At 42.5% G+C, this 23,257-nt stretch overlaps 1 protein-coding gene and 1 long non-coding RNA gene across 3 annotated transcripts in view; one reads left to right on the top strand and one right to left on the bottom strand.

Moving 5' to 3' along the window:
• Window positions 1–23,257, bottom strand: part of POLR3F (RNA polymerase III subunit F) — a 34,299-nt gene that overhangs the window by 9,683 nt on the left and 1,359 nt on the right. For both annotated transcript variants that reach the window (XM_053313599.1, XM_053313598.1), the window contains exons 2-7: window positions 21,045–21,162; window positions 19,940–20,007; window positions 11,457–11,524; window positions 7,831–7,943; window positions 6,781–6,924; window positions 1,707–1,814 (exon numbers count right to left, since the gene is read on the bottom strand). In XM_053313599.1, the coding sequence (XP_053169574.1) occupies window positions 1,707–1,814; window positions 6,781–6,924; window positions 7,831–7,943; window positions 11,457–11,524; window positions 19,940–20,007; window positions 21,045–21,162 (619 nt within the window). The remainder of the gene's footprint in view (window positions 1–1,706; window positions 1,815–6,780; window positions 6,925–7,830; window positions 7,944–11,456; window positions 11,525–19,939; window positions 20,008–21,044; window positions 21,163–23,257) is intronic.
• On the top strand, window positions 2,412–20,140 carry LOC128352979 (uncharacterized). Its single transcript, XR_008320755.1, has 3 exons — window positions 2,412–3,750; window positions 10,984–11,223; window positions 19,891–20,140. It is a non-coding gene; the product is annotated as an uncharacterized LOC128352979 (long non-coding RNA).

Raw genomic sequence — 23,257 nt, 5'->3', positions numbered from 1 at the left:
CGTGCACTGGCACTCTCTTTCTTGCTGTTGCCACGCCCACCGCACCTGCTGCATTCTCTCTTGCTTCCCTCCTCCTCCTCCCATCATGCATGCGTGCACTGGCACTCTCTTTCTTGCTGTTGCCACGCCCACCGCACCTGCTGCATTCTCTCTTGCTTCCCTCCTCCTCCTCCAATAGCCACCACACTCTTTCTCTCTCGCTCTGTGACTGTCATCACAGCCACCACACTTGAACTCACTCACTCACACACCCCTCCTCCTCCTCTCGGCTCAAATGTGCTCTCTTCTCCTCTTGCCATGGCTGGCAAGTTCAAGCTCTCTCATGATCCCTTCCCTGACTGAGCGCTCTCGGGAGCTGCAGACCCCACTCAAAAGTAGTGAAGATCACTGCCCTAGGGTGTTTTGGGGAAGTTTTACCTCTTCTTCAGGAAAATGAAAAAGATCTTGGATATTAAAAATAACAGACAGCTTTGGGGAATTAACATTAGGGAATATTTCACTGAAAAACTCATTTCTTAAATTTCCAGCCATAACAAAATCCAAGCCAGCTACACAAAAATAACAGTATCACTAATTATGTGGGGAAAGCAAATATAAAGAAATGAGGGAAAGTAAAATTATCATGGATAGGCAAAAAATCCATTTTTAAAATTAAATAGGCATGACACTGCCTCTGAATACAGAAATTCAATTTAGTTAGCTATCCTTTATGCATTTGTCTAATCTAAGACCATTTAAGCCAGTGGCCATCTCCACTGGCTTAGCAAATTCCATAAATTAATTAGATGTTGCAAATTCCATAAATTAATTAGATGTCGTATGAAGAACAATTTTCCCTTTTTGTCCTGAATCTCCTGCCAGTCAACTTCATTGAACAACTGAGTCCAATGTTATGGAAGGTTTCTCTCTATTCATTTTCTCCACACCATGCATAATTTAATAAATCTCTTATCTAATTGTGCCCAATATTTTGCCAAGGCACTTATTTTTATTTTTACAATTCAATTTTACAATTTATTTTTACCAATTCGGGTTCCTAAGACTTGATAATAAACCAACATGATTCAGTTTTAACTGACTTCTTAAGATATCAGTTGATTTGTGGTTCTCAGTATTATAAAACTATTGTTTCACACACATTGTTCAAAGGACATCTATGATATCTCTCAGCTCTCATAGAAGACAGAGTTTTAAAAATTAAATATAATGATTATATCTTTGCTAAATATGTGAGATCTGTTTTAAAATGCCAGAAAAACATTGCAGTTTTATCAGTGTCACCAAATCTGAATATTTTAAGGTTTAGGAACCTTAATGATTCTGCATGTCTAGGCATGATTAAAATTAGTTCTATTTCTTTGCATAAATTGGGGAATAAGAAGGATTTTTTAAAAACCCACCTTTAATATAAAAAATTTGCAAATCTGTAAATTGGAGCCAGTTCCTTTAAAGATTTGTAGCACAGGGCGTGTGGTATTTTAATTTCAATATACAGACAAGAATAGTCAAGAACAGGAGGTTGATCTGAAACTATTTTCACATGTTTTCTAGAACAGGATGGAGGGTGAAAAATAGAATGTGTGTTGTTTTTTTAAATTGCAGGTCAGCAGAAGTTGGGGAGGCTTCAAAATAGCCACTATTTTGTTAACACAGGGCACTGATTATGGAGCAGAAAAAGATAGAAAGAAATTCAATAACAATCTCACCTTACTGATGCCTAACTCACTGATGTATTTCCACACTTCATGAGAGGATGCAAATGAGCTGTTTCTCTGTATCATAGGGTTCTGCTTGCTTTCTCGAGCTGCTTCAGCCTACAAAATAAAAGGAGTGGAAACAAGGTGTGGGAGAGGGGCAGCCTATACTTTCTAAGAAAGGAGCACTGTTTACTTACCACGAAGACTTCTTCTTGCTGCTGGATCCTATGGCATCTAGTGTGGGTTATCCTTCCCATGTGCTCCAGAGGCAGGACTATGCAAATCAGACAAAACTTCAAGAGTTTTCCCTGGGTGGGAAAGGGAATCCCACCCAGTTTTGAATAGGATGCCTATGACAGGTTGAAGTAGAGTATGAGTATCTGTCATAGACAGAGATGTCTATGACAGATTGGAGTAGAACAAAAAAAGAAAAGGAAAATTATGAACTCCAAAGTGAAGATCTCAACCTATCCAGGAAACATGGAAGTCCAGACGGGCGGGCCTAGATGCCCCTGAAGAAGCCTTCATGGTAAGTAACCAATGCTCTTCTCTCTGCTGCTAAATTAGGGCATCTTGTGTGCGATATGCAACAGGCTTTGTCTCCCAGGTGGTGACGTCCAGATCTACTGGGGAGGAAGAACCTACTGGAGAACTTTGCAGTGAAAAGCTGCTTGAGCACCAATTTCTAGTGACAAATAAAGGTGGATGGTGATGTCCAAGTTGCTTTCCTGCAGATCTCATGAAGAGAGGCATAGGCTGAAAATGCTGCTGAGGTGACCGCGGAACCAGTGGAATGTAAAGTAATGTGTGAAAGAAGTCACAATTCTGAATCTCATGTGCAAATACAGGCTTTGATCTATTGTGTAATAGTGGATGATGAAACTTTCTGCCCCCATGGCGGTGGGCAAAAAACCGAAACAAATAGAAAGTCTGTGGAACAGAAGATGGAAGCATATTGGAGGTATGTCTTGAGGCAACTGTGGACATCTAGTTTGTGACAAGCCTGTAGGATCTTTAAAAGAGCTTTCACCATCTTGTAACATAGCTCTGGACAATAATGCCACATCTGGTGCATCTGTGGAAGGCACTTTCAGTAGGCCCATTATTTTAGAGGACTTAAAAACTTATTTGCTGTTGGGCTACCCCATCAGTTCGCTGCAGGTCCTCACCATTCTTGTCTTATGGTGGCCACAAAACACTTGGGGAAAGTATTATAGGATGCTGAGTCTTTGGCTTAGGGAACACCAATGATCCTTTAAGATGGGGCTGCACATCTCCCTTGAGTGTAGGCCTAGAATAGTTATCACCTTAGTTAGTAAGGAGGTGAAATCCTCTGCCATAAAAGGCTCTGAGATTTAGCTATAGGGTCAGGGTATTGGTCATTTGACAATTCACCCTCCTCTGTGAATGGAACTACATTCCTGTCGGGGTAGTCAGGGGGCAGATTCTGCATATTTGGGAGTGGGTCCTAAGGATAACGGGGAACAGGAGAATCATAACCCTAGTCCCCTAACTGAGCAAAGAGGCACCTTGTTAAAGTGGTGATTCTCTTTAATGAGAAGGGGGAGAGCAACTGGCCCTATCCATCCCCAGCACAGCATCCCTCCAGTGGCTGTTGCTGGGGTCTATCTTATGGTGTGTGTTTTTAGAGTGCTTTGTGGACAGGGAGCCACTTTTATTTATTTATTTCCATGTTAACCGCTTTGGGAACTTTGGTTGAAAAGTAGTATATAAATATTTGTTGTATTCATATTTGTATAATCAGGTATATCAGAGGAATGGGCAGGAAAGGGCTTGGATGGCATAGGTTTTGCTTTGGTGCTTCTTGGGTTTTTTGAACCCTTTGTGGTTCTTTTTATGTTTTCTAGGCAATGAACCTGAGGAGGATGGGAGATGGGGAAGAGGATGGGGGAGGAGTCAAGAGTCCTTCTCCTACATTTCTTTTTCTTATACTTTTGTTTAGATTGGGAATACTCCAGAAGAGTCTTTGCAAACATTCCCTGGAACCACATTCCCTGGAACCATTCCTGCCATACTGCAGGCGCTTGATCAGGTAACTCAGGCAGGGATGGGGCTGGCCTGGGGTCCTCAGGGGACTGAGGGAGCTGAATAGAAGATGGGAGAGGGATGAGAAGGGGTAGGTCTCACCAGCTCCAAAGACTGAGGCCACTCCTTTGCAGGAAAACTGGCTAAGTGGTTCCTGAGTTGGCCAGGGAGGGCTCTGATGGCTGAGCAGGAAGGGGGCTGGTGCCAGGCTTCAATGGCTGTGGGTGCTTCCAGTGCTTCTCAGGTACACCAGAAGCACCTACAGCAGGGCTATCAGCGGGCAAAGCTTGTGGAGCAGTGGAGCCATCAGCAGGCAATGGTTGTGGATGGCACTTTGCCTTGGGCTTCTGCCCTGCTTTTTCTGGGCCTTTTTTTATTGGGTGGGGGGTGGGAATTGCCCAAAGCTCCAATTAGGATCTCTTTTTATGACTCTGGTGGTGTGAATCACAGTCAGAAGTCTAGATGGACCGTCTCCCAGGTCAAGATGAGAAGAGCAGCAGGGTGTGGCAAGGAGTTAGTGATGCTGGATAGGTATGTGCATTAACCTTGGTTAGGGGCGCTGCTGAGCAGTACCTTTAAAAGAGAGTACAGCAGGTCCTTAACTGCTTGACTTCTGCTCCATGCAGTGTCCTTCTGTGGCAGTGCTCCCACAGCAGCCCATGCACGGCACCAGCACACACATGGTTTCCACATGCATGCTGAACATGCAAACATGCTGAACATGCAAATAGCATCTGTGCATGGGTGGAGGCCATGTGCATGCCAGCGGTACTCCTTTTTAAAGGTGCCGCTCACTGCCCATCCCACTGGCGCCACGCTTGAACTGCCGAACTAGTTTGGTGGCACCATAAACCATTTCATATTTAAACTAGTGCATGAACCTCGGTCTGTGCACATGCCTAGTGCTGGGTGCACTCCCTCTGGTGGCCATTTGTTCCCACCTTTTTCTTGGGTGGGAAGCCTTCATTAGTCTTTTCCCCCCTCAGAACCAATATAAACTTGCTCTTTTGAAGTTTTAGAGGCCATGAAGAGTGGAAGAAAGGGAAGGGGAAAATAAAAGGAGGAAAAGGGAGTAAAGTGAAGACAAAAGTAACGTTTCCTTTTTTTAAAGGAAAGAGTACAAAAGAAAATAAATGATGAGGAAATGATGTCTCAAAGGAAAGAATAGAGCAAGAAAAGATAGTCTGACGAACAAAGATATAGGCCAGCATGAGCAAAGAGTGTGGCTGTCTTTGGAGCTGAATTCAGAATTAAAAAAACAGGGTGGGGTTCTCCTTGCCAGGCTCTTAAAGCTTTGTCTGATTTGCATAGTCCTGCCTCTGGACCCTCTGGGAAGGATAACCCACATTAAATGCCCATGACCAGCAGCACAGAAGGGCACATTCTAAGGGTACGATAATTTTAGAGACATGAGATGGATGTGACATGCAGGCCACTTTTAAAGCAAGATGTTCCTTGGCACCATATGAATTAATTCCAGATTACAGATGCAGTGTAAGGCTTCCTGTTCCCATAGGATTTCCTGTTCTAAACAAATGTTGTAGATCTTAGACTTGCAGTGAAATTTCCAAATCTGTGTTTGTATCACTCAAGGGATTCAAGAGGGTACAATCCCTCAAGGCTCAAAAGGCTGCACATTTTTGAATTCTTATTCAAACTGGTGAAATGCCTGTGATTATAACAATGGGGAAAGGGGATCCTGCACATTACAGAGATAGCCGTGTGGACATTTGCACATGCAGTGTATCTCCCCTAGAGTGATAACAGAGGCTAAACCATATATAGTGTGCTGATTCTGCCCCCACTTCAAAGTTAACCCCAAAGGTGGTGCTTTATTTCTTCACAGAGGAAAATAGCTTTACTTTCTCTTACTCATGTATGGGAGAAAGTAAAAGGATGCATTTTATCACCCCGGGATGGAGCTAAACTGGTTTTTGCTTTTGGTGATTCCAGTGTTGGGGACAGGAGTCTTTCAGTCATTAATTGTTTGGGATATAATTGTAAAAGTAAACAATAAATAAATAAAACAGAAGTATGTTCTCATGTGTCCTCAACAACTGCATTGGAAGCATTCAGAATCCATTCCAAGCTATATGCAGAGCCCTCCCATATATTCTGTTTCTGGGTCACACTGGACCTGATGGAATGGCTTGGATCCTGAAAAACTGCTTGCTTCTGAATATTTCTGCCCACCTGACAGTCATCAGAGAGGGCTCTGCTCCATGTGCTGACATTGAGAGAGGCTCAATGGTTGTGAGCATGGGACAGGGCTGTCTCAGCTACTGCCCCCAGGCTTTGGAATGCTCTCCTGGTGGATGTCCACTTCTTGTCTTCCGTTGCTACCTTTAAGAGGCAAGTAAAGGCCTTGCTATTTATCCAGGCCTTTGATCCTTCTCTGTTTTTGCTGCTTCTCTTACTTCATTTTATTGTTTTTATAGTTGGTTGTTATGGTTTGGTTTTTTAATAGATTTATTGTTGTAGTTTTAATTCAGTGAACTGCCAGGATAAAATTAATGAAAGGCAGTATAAAAGTTTATCTAGAAATAGTAAAAACCTTGCAAATTGGCCTTTTCAGATACAGACATATATAAATAGCTGGGAATATTAGACCTCCCCACCACCAGAGAAATATGGTCCAGCAATAATTGAACAAAGACCAGCACGAGCCACAAGAATTCATGCTCTACTACAACTTGCAGAATTTTTATTATTTATTATTATTAATAATAATAATAATAATAATAATAATAATAATAATAATAATAATGAAAAATAAGCAAAAACACTGGCTGTAATCCAATGATTTGAGTACAGATGGGTACTTTTGGTTTCCTGCAGAATCTCTCCAGAAGTACAGCATTTGTACAAAGATTGCTCTCAGCTCTGGCCAGCTTAAGCAATACTGGCCAGCTTAAGCTAAGCAATACCATGGAAGAAAATTCAGTGGGGAAAAACTCAAAGCAAAGACTATCCCTTCCATTTGATTCTTATGATTGAAGTCATGACATAATATGAAGAAAACAGGCACCTCACTTACCTTAGTTTGCAGGAACTTAAAACACTGTTGATTTAGCACCTCTACAAACTCAGATTCAAAGTCTTGATCACTATACCAAGCTCCTCCTGTCACAGAACGATCAGGCTGCAGATTATATAACATATATACTTTCTTCTTGGAAGCCTAGTGAATGAATGGTATAGAGATTTTGTTCAACTGTTTTTCTTAAGAGGAAAATAAATTTATGATTACAAAATATGTGCTTATACTGCAAAATATCATAAGCACATGTTAAAGAAGTGAACACAAAGCTTTTCTCACCTCCATACAACAAACTGCATCTATAAATATCACTGCTTCTATGCAACCAGTGTCAGGTTCCCAGTGATGGTTATATAAGTATTAGAGCTCTGTTCAGACATCATTAAAACTGGGAACGCTGTATTCATGTACAGCATCACGGAGAGTATGCTCAGAAGCAACCCCCACCCCACAATGATCTCATTGCTCTGAAGCTCTTTCAGAGACAAATGCTGTACTATAGAAAGATTCTTCCTGTGAGCAGAATTCTGGGGCACCGCAGGATTCTGCACCAGGGACAGAATCTCTCCATAAATACAGCATTTGTGCAAACACTATAACTGTGGACAGTGTGGGTGTGGTTCAGAGTGCATCAGCATGGGGTTAGGGTAGGGATTATAAGGTCCCTTTTGGGAGCACTGTACATGAATACTGCTAATAACTCTTTCTTTATTCTGGGAAACCTGGGACAAAAACAGACCACATGTCCTATAGATACATTCCTCAGGTAGCCAGGATTGCCTGCTGCTCCCTGTCACTCAGTGCCAATCCCAAGATTGCTACCATAAAAATGTGTGAAACAGCCCTTAGAAGTGTAGCCCCCTGAATTTCACTTCAGGAGTGCTACCAAGCAAATGCAGATTGAGCATTCATCTGATGGCACTTCCAATATTTTTCAAAGACACCCAGAGCAAAAACTAGAGCAAATCCAATGTTTCTTTGTACTTGCTCAAGTATCATAGTGATAGATTACATGGTTCAGCTAGTTCAAAATTATTTATCACTCACCGCTACAGACTTTACAGCTTTAATGAGTTTCTTGCTTTCCAAGTTCTTCAGAATCTTGTTGATTTCAGTTAAGGGAAGGTTACTTTTATACCTAATGTCCCTGCTCCAAATACCTGTTTTTAAAATGGTAGAAAATTAACTCAGCCAAGTATCTATGCATTTCTGACACAATACTCTTTCATGTGTGCAAACTCGGGACCATGAGGCTTCTTTCCCCACCCCAACATTTTCCCTCTTCTCCTATTACAAAAAACACTGGGGAAAATCTCTATGTAAAACCAGCAACTCCCAAAACTGTGCAGGCTACTTTAAGATACCAAGAAATTCAATAAAATGATTCTATGTAACTAGAGTGGATAAAAATCAATTTTAAAAATTGATTAAAAAATTAAATCTGATTTTTAAATATGTAAACAAAATTCTAAATTTCAAATTCTCATTTTAAAAATAACATAGTTAAAATTGAATTTCATCAAAACACTTACAGTGTCCTTAAAATGAATTAATGACTCTCTATCACAAACGCTGAGTTACACACCAGTCAATAACAGGCATACATTTCAGTTTCATATCAAGAAATGGCGCTAATCTGCCCAGCATCTACCAGCTCTTGCTTTCAAAATTCTGAGCTTTCCATTTCTATTTCTAAGCAGACTAAATTCATATGTGCAAAGATGCAGGCTGGATAGCAGGATAGTTGTTTTGAGGTGGGGCTGGGCCATGGCAGAAGAGTTAAGACAGAGACACAATACAGGAAAGGAGGTGGAGTAGAAAAACAGCAGCAAGGAAAAGGGCAGGCATTATTCAGTACACAGCTGCCTCTATGGCCCCACACTTTGCCACAGAAAAACTGTCATAGTTTTTGCAAGTGAGACACACACTATTTGGTAATATTTTGAAGAAACTCCTTCCCTGGGTAAAAAGGAAAATGTGTCAAGTGTAAGTAACATGGGGATCCAGGCAGTTTGACAAAGATAATGAGTAAAAGTATCCATTACATTAAAAACTTGGTATCATGTACCATTTATAAATTAGTAAAGATCAAGATATCTAAAACATTACACAAAGTATATCTTTCTAGATTTTGTAAATGCTCTATCAAGTTATAAATTAACATTTTAGTGATCAGATTTGCATAGAAATATGTAAAGAATTATCAGTGGAAAACCTGATTTATATCAGTGATTTAACTAAAGTTTTCTCTTAGTGATTTAAATCAATCCACCCTGTGCATAACTAACAAAAAAGGTTATGAAAAGGTCCTCACAATTCTAGCAAAAGGTGAGATATCCTATGTGGGTTTTAGCAGAATGACTGCATGGGGGAAATCACTGCTAGGAAACCCCCAGAACTGCTGGACAGAGTTAACTGATTTTTATTTTATTTTATTTCTATACCGCCCTTCCAAAATGGCGCAGGGCGATTTACACAGAGAAACAACAAATAAATCAGATGGCTCAGAGTACACTACAGGGTTCACCAGCTTGCCCAGGTGTTTTTTTTTTAAAAATAAGGCTATTTTCAAGATGGACTACATTATTATTATTATTATTACTATTATTAGCTAGCAGTAGTAGTAGTAGTGTATTACTATTAATATACCACTTTTCAGCAAATAAAAAATCACAGAGCCTAGAATCCTCAGCATCTAACAATAAGCCACATAAAATGTCTCTCTTGAAGACCATTAACAATGTCAAGCCTCAAATTGCACAGTTCAGAGGTGACTGAAGAGAAAATCTAATCCCAAGTCACCACCAAACAAACAAGGAGCAGCTGGAGATAAAACCCTACTGATTACCTTAACATGCAGTGGGGATTGTGCAGAAGACACACTCTTAAGTAACCCAGTCCTGAGCCGTTTAAAGCTTTAAAAGCAATTACTAGCACTTTAAATTTCACCTGGAAACATAAGGCCAGCGTGGTATAGTAGTTAGAGTGCTGGACTAGGACTGGGGAGACCCGAGTTCAAATCCCCATTCAGCCATGATACTAGCTGGGTGACTCTGAGCCAGTCACTTCTCTCTCAGCCTAACCTACTCCACAGGGTTGTTGTGAGGAGAAACTTAAGTATGTAGTACACCGATCTGGGCTCCTTGGAGGAAGAGCGGGATATAAAATGTAAAATAATAATAATTTTAAAAAAAATAAAAGCAGCCAGTGCAGTTTTTTAAAAAACAGGCGTAATAATATGGCTTCTCCGGGATATCTCTGGGACCAATCTGGCTGCAGCATTTTGAACTGAAGTTTCCAAACTAAATACAAAGGCAGTCCTATGCAGAGCATGTTACAGCAGCCCAGCCCAGAGGTTACCAGCAAGTGCACCACAGTCTTGAGATCATAGTCTTCAAGGAACGAACACAGCTGGCTTATCAACTAAAGCTGATAAAAAGTACTTCTGGCCGTAGCCTCAACCTGAGACACCAGGGTGAGCCTAAATCCAGGAGCACTTCCAGTCTGCATACCTGTTCCTTCTGGACATCCAAAATAGGAAGTTATTTTGTTTTCCTCGAATTATGACCTCCCAAAATGAGCACCTCCATGTTGTTTAGATTATTTTGATTCTTCCCTCATGGTCCTGCCTCTCTCTCTTCTCACTCAGATTTCAGGGGAGGGTGTTGCTGCTTCACTCACTGCCTCCTGTCTCCGTTGTCCCCGTTCCCACCGCGTAGCAATCTCAGGTCTGAAGCAGGCCGCCAGAGTTATGTGGGATGGGAGGCTAGTGGACGGGTGGAAGGAGTCCCCGTTTAGGGCCTCTACACATATGTCATTGTTGCCTGTGATGTGTATCAGATTTAACCCCCACTCTGTGCCAGCTGACACCACCACATGCATACCAACTCCACAGCATGATTTAAACAAACAAAAATCCTGTGAATGGTGCACGGGTGGGGGAATAAGTAGTGAGTGGAGGGTTGAGGTACAAGCAGCAAGTGAAGGGGCAGGTGGACAAGCAGTAAGCAAAGTGGGGAGAAGTGGAAAGCAAAGCAGTGAGCAAAGCAGTAGGGGGAAGAAGTGGCCAGCAAAGGGGAGGCAGGGTGCTCCAGATTTACTTTACTTAAAACTTTTACAAATTTTGGATTCAGCCTGGCTATGCCACTGCTCTATATATGGCCATCTTCAATACTTTTCAAAACAATTGTATTTTTGCAGCCAGTTCTCTTGCTAGGCAAGACTGAGCCTGAGCACGTGCACAGAGGTCCTAAACAAGCAGCAGTGCAGCAGCCAGGGTCATTCAAGATGCTGACGGGCGGGTGAAAGGAGCCTCCACTGCCTCCAACGTCTCCACTGCTGCAGCCATCCCAGGACCTCATTTGGGAGGTGGGCAGAAGGAGCCCTAGTCCTGCCACCATCCCCCGTCCAGCCGCCACAACTGCAGCTTGGATTTAAAAGGTAATATAAGGCTTTCCCCTCCCCCCCCACCATTTAACCCTTTACTTTTAAAGGGGAATCTGGCAAGGATTCCCCTTTGCAAGTATCCCATCAAACTGGCTCAATGTTTTGTTTACATAGCTGGGGATTGAAATCTACCCCCAAATTCATATGAGAGTGAAAGAGCTACAGTAATATGGACTTCCACTAAAGCCACAATGAATAAGGGCATTGGGGGGGAGGGGGACATCTACCTTTGTTGCCTGCATCCTCTATAATTTGATAGACCAATTTTTCTTGATTGTCAGATCCCTTCATTTTACTGTAGAAAACAAAATGGCCACAAGAGAATCATGAAATAGCTTTTAGTTTTTGAAGATCCCAGTGGATTCGATCAATACAGAATTGTATACTAGATTTCTTTTATCTATAAAAAAAGAACTAGTACTAGCAGAAGAATAACACAGAGATAAGATCTTTGTATAAGCTGGCTATTTAACCCTAAATAACTGTCCTCTCTCCTATCAATATTCTATAGTCTAGAATGTGGGATGCAGTTTACAGAGAATGGTTACAGAGATTATGTCAATCAATCAATCATCTTTATTATGGTCCAAGACCAGCATAAGATAGTACAGTAGAGTATTATTAAAAGCAATTATGAAATGGTATGATCATTAAAAAAAATTATGAAGTCATGTTACATTAAAATTACTATTAACTATAATTGCTGCACGATTACTATAGATATTCTATAAAATTACGGGACAAAATATTTACTGTAAGCGCTAATTACTAAAAAAAAGCTACTTTAAAGTTGTAAATAAAACTATAAAACTACTAAACTCCGATACAATATTATAAAATCAGAATAAGACACGACATATGGAACCATAAAACTATGTTACTTTAAAATTATTACTCTAATAATAAGAGCCATTATATTATATGATACTTAAAAACTGCTACCCTTGTAGGGAGCTATGAGATTATTAAAATTCTCATATATACAGTGAAAAAGTGGTGACAGAGTATATATGATAGGAGCACTAGAATATAGTGGAATAGATTGTAGTTCAAAACTATGCAGAGCTGATGTGGTCGTCATGGTCCAATGGATCTTACACGCTACCACGCAGAACTTGGCAGTATTAAATGTGAAGGCCGGGACTTCATCTGAAAGCAGCAACTGGGCATAGATACGGTTTGGGCGACCAAGGTACTTGTGAAGTAGCAGAGAAATAAGCTTGGCCCGAGTGTCTCTGTAAAAGAGGCAGAGAAGAAGAACATGTTCTGTGGTTTCTACCTCTCCAGTGCCACAGGGACCCTACCTAGGTCAGCCTGGCACTCAGTGTCCATTATCCTCTGTTTGATGGCTGTTTTCACTTGATCATGGCCCATAGCAAGTAGGAGAGGGGGAGAAAAGCCCAGGAGTGGCAGTTTGGACCACACGGCCCTTTCCCAAGAAGACTGAAAACTGTCCTGTAAGGTCAGGAGGCCAAACCTAGAGGGTTGAGAGATAGCTTAAGCCAGAGGTTAAGAATGGACAGCTACACTCTGGTCTTAAGCGTAATCATGCCTGTTTCCAAGCATAGGGCAGCATTTGAGGCACAAGAAGGGACTTAAAGGGCTGCTCTTAGAAATTTGGACTGCACCCGCTCCAAAGGGGAAAGATTGGAGGGGGCCCCCTGGAGTGGGCCCCATTTGAGTGCCAGTGTCTTGGCCTCAAATAATTTAAGCGGGGCAGGTATGTATTGTCCCCCTGTGGTCCGTAGGAATTTTAGTAAAGCAGTGGAAGTCCTCTGTGCAATGAGGGCGACATGGTTGCAGTGGGCCTTTCTTGAGCTGGAGGCATGCAGGACCACTCCCAGATATTTAAAACAGGTGACTTGCTCGAACTTGTGGCCGTTTATACTCCAGGTGTGAGTCTTGGGTCTCCTAGTGAAGGCCATAACTTTGGTTTTTTTATAATTGTTTTCCAATTGATTGTTTATGCAGTACTGAGCTAGGGCCACCAATGCTCTCCTGAGGCCTATCGGTATCCTAGATAGAATTGGGGCATCATCAGCATAAAGCAGGGAGGAGATGCTTCTATCTGCCAGCTTGGGAAGGGTGAAAGTCTGGGCTACTGAGATGTCTCATCATGTCATTGATGAAAAAGGAAAAGGAGCCAGGCCAGAATGCATCCTTGTTTAACTACCTTCTGTGTCAGGACAGGGTTTGTGAGGTGCCCTTGTGGGTTGTATCTGCATGAAGGAAGCAGATCAGGTAAAGTAGGTGTTGGTTGATTAAGGAGGCTTCCAACTTCTCCCATACTTGGGAGATGGAACTGAAGACAGCCTTGAGATCAATAAAGGCAGTGTAAAGGGAAGCTGAGTTGTTAGAATAATATTTGTCAATGAGATGCTGAAGTACCAGGCATTGATCAGTCATGGATCTACCCTCCCTGAAGCTGGCTTGTTCCTTGCAATTAGATTTTCTTGGTCTAGCCAGTTCTTAAGTTTTTCATGCAGATGTCTAGCATAAAGCTTGCTGGTGGTGTTGAGCAAGCTGTAGTTGGCGGGGTCATGCCTGTGCTAGATTTGTGGATATGGTAGGCAAAAACAAGAGCTTTCTTGGCATCAACACAGTCCTTGTCAAGCCATTGTTTGGATGGGCGCACAGGCAGCTTTGCAGGGGGATCGGCCTTACGGCTTAGATTCTTTTGTAGCACATGGACTAGGGTTTCGTAAGTCTCTAGGCGGTCACATGAGGGATCTGCTGATATTAGGTCTAGCTGGTAACCTGATGTTAGGTCTAGCGGGTTTCTTTGGCCAGCAGCTCCTTCATTGTTTGATCTAACTGGGGAGTCCATTTGGTGCGACACCTGGCTTATCCTGCAGGCATGATTGTGGGGAGGAAGCAGGCATCCAGGTGAATCTGCTGGTCGGGAGACATTAGTTGAAGGAAGATAGGGAAATGGTTGCTGTCCAGGTGAGGAACTACTTTAAAGTTATCGGCAAACGGTAGCAGATTCCCAGAAACAGTGAAGTAATCAATGGTAGTTGTTTATAAACGAGATAAATATGTAAATTCTCATGGATGATCCTCTGCAAAAGTGTCATTTAACATATGGAGGCTGAGCCTAGCAGTTGATTTTGCAAGGCAGAGTCCTGCATAGTTTGATCTTTGGTCCTTTGAGTGGTGGGAGAGGGGTGTGTGCTCAGACTCCATGCAGGGCAGTGGGAGCTGGTGTCAGGAAAATAGTGTGTAGTCATCAGGCCCCAGCCTGGCATTGAAGTCACCCCCACAACACCACCAGGGCTGGCCAGTAAGAGTTCATTGGTGTATTGTTTTAATTCCACCCATGTAGCACTGATTTCGGGTTTCCAACGCTGTAGTGGGAGACACGTATTGATTATGTGTAGTGAGTTAGGGCCCAGGTGAAGTAGTATAGCAATAGGAGCTTGTATGAGGGGAGTGAGGGGTGATGTTGATATACATAGGGAAGTGGACACAAGAATCCCCAGGCCACCTTTAAGTCTTCCTCGGCCTGAACCAAGGTTTCCTGCACCAAGATTATATTGAATTGGGAGAGGAAATTGGTGCAGTCTGCATCTCTACGGAACTACCCAACCACATTACACGACAGGATCTTGATCTTATGCTCGTCTGCAGAATATCACGAGGTCGAGGTGGTAGTTGAATTTTGGACAGGAGAATTTTGTGCAGGAATTGAAGAATCTCCAGTGGTCAAGCTAGGGAACTGGAGCTCTTGTCAAGATGGGGGGGGGTGGCATCTACACCCTTCTGGCCCTGGGGGCATTAGTGAGGCACTCAGTTGGTCCAACACTTCCTCCCTGGAAGTCGACTGTCCTGAAACCAGACCAAGAAGGTCAGTTGGGAAGTCCTGAGTGCTCACTGTCTCAAGTAGACTGCCTTGGGTACTTGGCTCACCAGTGCTCTCAAGATGAAGCTCACTGCCCAAAGACACACCAGTACCCAGGTCCTGCAAGGTGTAGGGTACATCCACGGCTTTGCTGGATTCATGATGAGGAGATGCTGCTGGTGGTGGGGTGTGTGTGTGTGTGCTGTGAGGCTCTGCCAAACTCTCACTGGTTGCCAAACGGTTTCTGTGAATCAGTTCTTCCGTCATAAAAGTTGTTCTCAGCAACGAGTGAGGGGGCACTGCAGAGAGGGCCTGGGGAGCCAATGGTGTGACCAGTCTTTCTAGGGTGAGGAGGGCAGTTACACTGTCAAAGTGAGGGTCTGAGGCAAAGAGCATTCCGGGGCACATGTCTGGTGCAGCAGAAGTCCCTGCTATGGTAGTTATGGGACATCCAGGGGAGGCAAAGGGAAGCCTGGGGGATAAGGCTCCAGGGTTGTCTCTGTCACTCTCACTTTCAGTGTCAGTTTCTGAATAAAAGTCAGATGGGTGCACTTTCAGCCATCTTTGGGAGGAGGGGTCACTTCTATCAGGGTGGTCCAGCTGTGGGTGTCTGAGCCATGGACTGGTTTTGGAGTTTTTAGAGCAACAGTGGCTGCACTACTTCGCTGCCGCCCCAACGGGCTCTTATATACTTGTGTGCTGGTGGGGGAAATGCAGGGGGAGGGTAGGTGCACCACCCACCCACCCACCCTTAAAGCCACTCCCCCCCACTGTCGAACTTCGAAACGGCTCTGTGTTCAAACCTGTTCTGAGGCCTGTAAAAGGCCAACAGGTTTGTGCACATCCCTATTGGCCAGTTGCCATCTTGGCTCCGTCCCCATTATGTCAACATATGCTTGACATAAAAAAGTCCTCTAGGTTACATCCTTTGAGGTGGATGAGCATATCTTTAGTGATCATCTTCCGATGCTCACCTGTTTAGATCTTCCTCGGGGGGGTGGGGACACCCCTTTTTCATGTCTGATTGAGCAAAGACCAGCTAAACTGGGCTGAAAAGTCAAATGGTCAAAGAAAGTTGAAAATGAGCTAAATACCTTATATGATTCCTCTGAAGGAAGTAATTTGTACAACTTAATTGTATTAGATCAACTGGGTCTGCCAGCGATTACTGCTTATGAGGTCCTAGAAGGTGTGTTGTTTCAAAAGATTTCACATTTTAGTTATCCACATTCTCAATGCATGTATAATGAGAAACGACCTAATAACTGGTTTGATTCATGCTGCAGAAGACTGCGTGATCAGTTGAAGGGCACATATAGAGAATATCGATTGAGTTTAAATCACAATCTTCCATCAACATATTTTTTGATAAAGAAGGCCTATAAAAGGAGCCTTAGGTCTGCCAAGACTCAGGTGCTAACAAACACCTGGGACAAGCTAATATTGACCACAAACAACAAAGATAGTCATGCTTTTAGGAAAATCATTTCAGTGGCAAACCATTCTAATATGTTATGTAGGATTCCAGCTAAAATGTGGGAATCCCACTTCTATGCTCTCTATAGTGATGCTCAACCCACGCAACTCTCTGCGTCACCTTCATTTGAGGTGTTACCTCTATGGCCTCCGGTTTTGTCTGGTGAAATAGCTGATTTACTAAGTCGATTCAAAACTGGTAAAGCTCCTGGCCCTGATTTTATTCTTTCAGAGGTTTTGATAGCCAAGCTGAACTGGTGGGCCTCAGTTTTAGCTAATCTGTTTACTTCGATAAATAGTACAGGTATCTTCCCTGCTAAATGGAGAATAACAATAGTGGTCCCGATCTTTGTGGTGGGTTCCCATCTTGACCCGTCTAACTATAGGCCCATTAGCCTGCTTTCAGTGGTGGGTAAAGTATATGCCCTTTATTTGTTATCTAAACTTGAAGCGTGGATTTCTGAACAGCAGATCCTAGGGATCGAGCAGGCAGGCTTTAGAGCGGGTCGTTCCACTCTCAACCACTGTATGATTTTGAACCATCTAGCATGTAAATATTCTAGTGCTCCCAAAGGGAGACTTTTTGCTGCTTTTATGGATTTAAAAGCTGTGTTTGATTTTATTCCTAGGGAATTACTGTGGTCCAAAATTGGGAAATCCTTGATGGACAAAAGATTGTTATTTTTGATTATGCAGCTCCATGTCAATTCTTTCTTCTGAATCAGATATGCTCCTAATGGGGCATTAACTGATTTAATTCCTGTCACTCGTGGGGTCAGGCAGGGTTGTGTTCTGGCCCCTTCTTTGTTTAATCTCTTTATTAATGACTTAGCGCAGTGTTTAGGATCAGTGGATTCACATGCCGCCAAACTGGCCGATATTCGTGCGCCAGTGTTGCTATATGCGGATGATGCCGTGATGCTGTCCCAGACCCATCTTGGTCTCAAAATTGCTGGGAGCTTTTGCCTGCTATTGTAATGATAATAACTTATCTATTAATTATGAGAAATCTAAGGTCCTGGTTTTTACTAAAGCTAGGAAACTTTACAAGTGGGTGGTAAACAAGGAAAATATCGAGCAGGTGTATAAATTTAAATATCTTGGTATACATTTTCAATATAATCTTAATTAGAAATCTCAAAGACTGTATTCTATCTCTATTGCACGTAAAACCCTCAATGCTCTTTTGCGATTTTACTATCCCAAAGGAGGCCAGTATATACCTATGGCTCTCCAGGGTTTTCGAGCAAAGATCGTAGCTCAATTATTTTATGAAGTTCCACTCTGGATTCAGGGAGTAAAATCTAAGATGGAAAGGGTTCAATCAGTTTTCCATAGGGCTTTTTGGGGGGTACCCAGATGTGTACCTTATTCAGCGCTATGTTTAGAGTCTGGATCCCTTACTACTTCCTCTAAAGCAGAGATTCTCAATGTGTGGGTCCCCAGATGTTATTGGACTTCAACTCCCATAATCCTCAGCCCCAGTGGCCTTTGGCTGGGAATTATGGGAGCTGAAGTCCAATTACATCTGGGGACCCATAAGTTGAGAATCCCTGCTCTAAAGCATGGAAGCTTACCTTTATTAAATGGATCAAACTTTGCTTGGAATATCAGGAGCCCTCCTACTTTTGGTTCTTATGGAGAGACTCTTTCCCTAGCCCTCTTTTCTTGAGGAAGCTATTTGGTGCCCCCAACTGTGTGTCCAACGCAGTGATCCGCTCAGAGGTGGGCATTCTTAAATTGGAGTCCAAGCCCTGGATGTTATCGATAAACTACTGGATAAAACTGCATCTTTCCCCAACAGGATTAATCCCCAAATTACTGGCAGTAGAGCCACAAGCATCTTGGTGCAAGGAAATAACGCATAAGCTTTCCTGCTGCAGATTATCTGCCGCCTTTTTGTTGGAGGCTGGTGCGACTACAGCTCTCATAGAAATACAAAATGAGAAGGCTATTTTACCACAATTTTACAAATCTGCACAGCTTAAGACAGACTTAAGCCCAGCTACTTATTTGTTTATGATTACTCAATGTAATCATAGATGGGCTTTCTCTAGGGCGAGGTTTAATGCCTTCCCATCAGCACTTTTATACGGGAAGTATAACAAACTGCCCTACGAAAAGCGCATATGTCCTTGCGGCCAGGAGACTGAGTCAATGGCCCATATTCTATCAAAGTGCCCACTTTACCAGGGTGTAAGACAGCACTTAATTAATCCCCTGCTAAATAATTTGAAGGGAAAAACCAAGGATTCTCTTGCAAAGTATTTATTAGCCGATGAAGATTCAGTAATTTCCATAATAGTTGCTAAGTACTGTTATGTGGTTTTTAAAATAAGAGTCTCAAACTTATGAGTGTATTTTAAAATTGCCATTTTTAGGTATATGTATATGTTTATTTTAAGGATTTTATGCTATTTTATGTCATTTACTACTGTATATCTCTCTTTTGGTCATTGACCGTAAATAAAGTAATAGTAAGTCCCTAGCCCTTGGCTGTCATACGTCAACAATAAAATACTGCAAATGGGTCTATCTCCTTCTGAAATTCTGCTTATGGGAATTGAGAAGGCAAAGGATATACTCTTACAATCTCTCCAAGACACTGAGCATCAGAATCTTGTTTCTTGGGGAAACAGGACCTGTTCTCCTTTATTTTTAGGGAACATGCCCCCTTTGGGGAATAGAGGTGCTAGTTATTTAGCTTACCTATACTTTTTAAAGTTTAGGATAGCATTTACTATGGCCTGTATGAATGGGCTGCCCTCAGCCTTTTTGGAAAAAAGATTTGATAAGGGATTGCCAGACTCTGGCTTATGCCTTTGTGGTGCAGGCCTCCCTGAAATGGTTTCGCATGTGTTGTTATATTGCTCGCTCTACTGTGATACCAGGAAAGAACTTATATCCCCTTTGTTAGTCCAGGAAGAGCCGACCTCTTTTATTTGAACTTCTGCCTTGAGCACCAAAATAATGAGGTCACTAAAGTGGTGGCAAAATTCTTTTATGTTGCTATTAGATTAAGATCTTGTTTAAGGTCTAATTTATAGGAGCTTACTGTTTTATTCTGTTTTATTATGTTTACTATGTATAATATTTTGTTTTAATGCTTTGTATGTCTTTTGTATGGCCTATGGCTGTAATAAAAATTGATTGATTGACATAAAAAAGTAGGTGACATCCTGACTAAATAACTCGATAGAAGTCCTATTGAAATTAAATAGTTCTTTAGAGTAACCTCTGAGTAGTATTATCGAGTAGCTTAGTTTGATGTATCTTTAAATATTCTGCCTTTTGCCATCATATTGATAAACTAATTTGGAAATTCATTTTTGATATGTTTGTAGCAGAAGAGTAGTATAAAGAAAGTGTGGATCCTTCAACAGCAGGGCTTACCCAGCATTTTGTGATTCCTTGATTCTATAGAGGAGGCCAGTGCTGCTCCTCAGAAGATCCAGTTGTCCCTAAGAGAGTACACACCATTTTAACACTTTACCACAGTTCTACTATAATGGTTTCAGATTAGAAAACAACATGAATGGTCCTGGACTATAAAATTAAATTGGATTAAGTAAATATTGGATATTGTGTTGTAATGTGCGGAAATTGTAATGTGTGAATTCAATAAAAACAAAGTATAACATACTGGTATATTTGTTAGGGAGCCCAGACTGGCCACAGCTTTCTGTTGATTCTATGTTCAGAGGTATCAGGGCATGAGTATGGTAAGCCCTGCGGCAGCAGCTGTCCTGTTTGGTGGCTGGGCCCACCACAAATCACATGCATCTTGGGAGCCATTCCTGTCCCCCAAATGGGGATCAGTGCAGTTGTGGAGGCCCTGCTACCAAGCGTGCCACCAATGCCAGGGCAGGGCCAGGAGGGAGGAAGAGTGGCGGGCCTTGTGACTCTCGTGAGACCCAAGAGCAAGATCAGAGCGAAGTCTTGGGTCTTGAGAGACTTGCATGGGTTATTACCAGCTATATGAAGGAGCTCTGGCCAGTAATGAGGGCCAGACCTCTGAGGAGGGTGAAGGATGAGGATCACCAAGGAAGTCAGAGGTGGCCAGGCGGTGGGACAAGAGAAGTGGACCAAAGGTGCAGCAACCTCCCCACTCCAGCACGGGGCCTCTGAGGCAACCAGAGAGCCCTTGGAGTGGCAGCAGGGCATCGAGCGAGACTTGGACCCAAGGGAGCTTCACAAGTGCTCCCTTGGTTTATTGGTGTAGTGAAATAGTTCTAAGGCATCAACATTTGCTTCAGCTAAATGCAGGGCATCAGACAGGGTAGATTAGTGGTAATATGGTAAGAATTCTGCACTGTTAAAGCATGCCACTTTCAATAAGCCAAGTGTCTGGCAAGTTACATAACCATAAAATAATGTTATTCTCAAAGCAAATGTAATAAGTGTTCTTATTTCAATCTAGTGCTCCAGAGTCTCTTATTATTATTTTTTTAATCCAACCACCATAGTAAAACTTTCCTGAGATAGGGGAAGTTCTTACCATGGAGAGCAGCCTGTTAATGGCCATGGCCCGCTGCTGAGCCTCCATGTGAGGCATGTCATTCTGAATCACCTGGTCTGTGATACCATGAGGAAACTGATGGCACAGCTCAATGATCCTAGGAAAAGCAGAAATAGTTAATAAAACCACAATATAGAAAAATCACAAAATTACAATTACCACCTCTGGCCATCCATGTCCACCCATAGTAATGCTTTTTTCCTCCAGAGCTCTGAACTTTAAATACCATGGCCTTTGAAGTCCATAGTGATGGTACTGCAATTCAAAATGGTAGTGGTGGGGGCTTAAGAAATGCACTTCCACCAAGGTCATTAGCAGGTGAGTCCAAACTCCACTGAAGTTCAGGCTCAACTGAAGTTCAGGCTCAGTTCATAATATATTTCCCTGGCACCACTATTCCCAATTACTGCATCATTTCCCCAAATTTACCAAGTTACAGTTGTGGCACTGAGAAGGAGACTTTCTGCAAGGCCTCCATTATTCCCTAGACTTGAGCAAAAACCACTGAAATGACAGCATCCCATGCAGTTTTCCAGGATGTCAAAACATTCCTACTGAATACTTGAATTTCATGCAAAATTATATGTCCCAGTTTTTTCTGTCTAGGCTGCTGGCATTTTCACAATTCTTTGCCCAGGGAATGGTGGAGGCCTCACAAATAGTGGAGGCATCATCAACTAAGTTTTAGGGCAAAGGGTATAGAGGAACAGGGTATGTTTGGAGCCCATCACATGTCCAATGAAGCCCCCAGAAATACAACAGGATCAAACCAAAATGGGTTCAGAAACATTACAATTTGTTTTCCTTTGGATTGAGCAGGAGATAACGTCTATTAATTCAGACCATTCCAAATTGAGATGGAGGTGTTCTTCACTAGCAGGAGCGCTCCTGTACTTTATCCCCAAATTTAAATTCTCCCTCTCAACACTTCACTTCCATGGACCAGCTGCTGGGTCAAGGGCCATCTCGGCCGGGCCCACCACAGCGTGGCTGAAGAGAAAACTTCGCTGCTGGGGCCGGTCTCATGGACTGCCGCTCCACCTTTAAAGTAAAGTAAAGTGTGCCATCAAGTTGATTTTGAATCCTGGCACCCACAGGTTTTCTTTGGTAGAATACAGGAGGGGTTTACCATTGCCTCCTCCCACGCAGTATGAGATGATGCCTTTCAGCACCTTCCTATATCGCTGCTGCCTGATATAGGTGTTTCCCATAGTCTGGGAAACATACCAGCAGGGATTCGAATCAGCAATCTTCTGCTTGTTAGTCAAGCATTTCCCCACTGTGCTACTTAAGGTGGTCAGTATTCAATTTTATCCATGGGGTAGAATGTGGGAAAGGTTACATCTATTGACAGGTGTCTGTTAATGCTTATACACAGTGTATATAAAAATACACAGATAAGCGTAAGATGCAATCATTCAGGGCGTTTGTCGGGCCCGGTTCCAACTTTTAGAGGAGTTAAACAGGGTTGTATTTTAGCCCCTACTCTAACGTCTACACTTAATTGATTAATGCAAAGCCTAACAAGCCATTCTGCTAAACTGGGTAACAGACTCCTGTCAATCCTTCTTTATGCTGCTGATGCAGTTCTTTTTTCTACCATTATTGGTTTAAAGTGACTCCTAAGGGTGCTTGCTTCCTACTGCAACAGTGAACTCATAACTATCAATTACAACAAGACTAAAGTCATAGTCTTTGCCAAAAGGGTCAATCAAACATAGGTGGCAGATTAATGAGAACCTCATTATATCCAGGAAAGTACATATTAGCAACTATGCATACATACCTGGAAATTGGCCCATTAGGACTTATTTTCAAACACACATTGCACAGGAGAGTATTGGCTACCACAATTTTGGGTTAGCTACTGAGGCCAGCTAAAATTTGTGGGTCTCATTACATATGCTTAAAGCCTGGTTACAACTGGGAGCGAGCATTAAGAGTATTTGCATCTGTCTTTGCATGGCAGAGGATACTGAGCATATACCTGTTCCTGAAACAGGGTTTTCAGGGATGGAGGCTAAAGAACTGAGTCAGATAGTAGTGACAAGAGATGATGTTCTAAACTGTCTGGAAAAACTGAAAACTAACAAATCGCCAGGGCCGGATGGCATCCATCCAAGAGTCCTCAAAGAACGCAAATGTGAAATTGCCTACCTCCTTGCTAAAATATATAACGTATCCCTGAAATT

The sequence above is a fragment of the Hemicordylus capensis genome, chromosome 4 (assembly GCF_027244095.1).
Source record: "Hemicordylus capensis ecotype Gifberg chromosome 4, rHemCap1.1.pri, whole genome shotgun sequence".
Classification (NCBI taxonomy): Eukaryota; Metazoa; Chordata; class Lepidosauria; order Squamata; family Cordylidae; genus Hemicordylus; species Hemicordylus capensis.
This window is presented reverse-complemented; position numbering and strand designations above follow the sequence as displayed.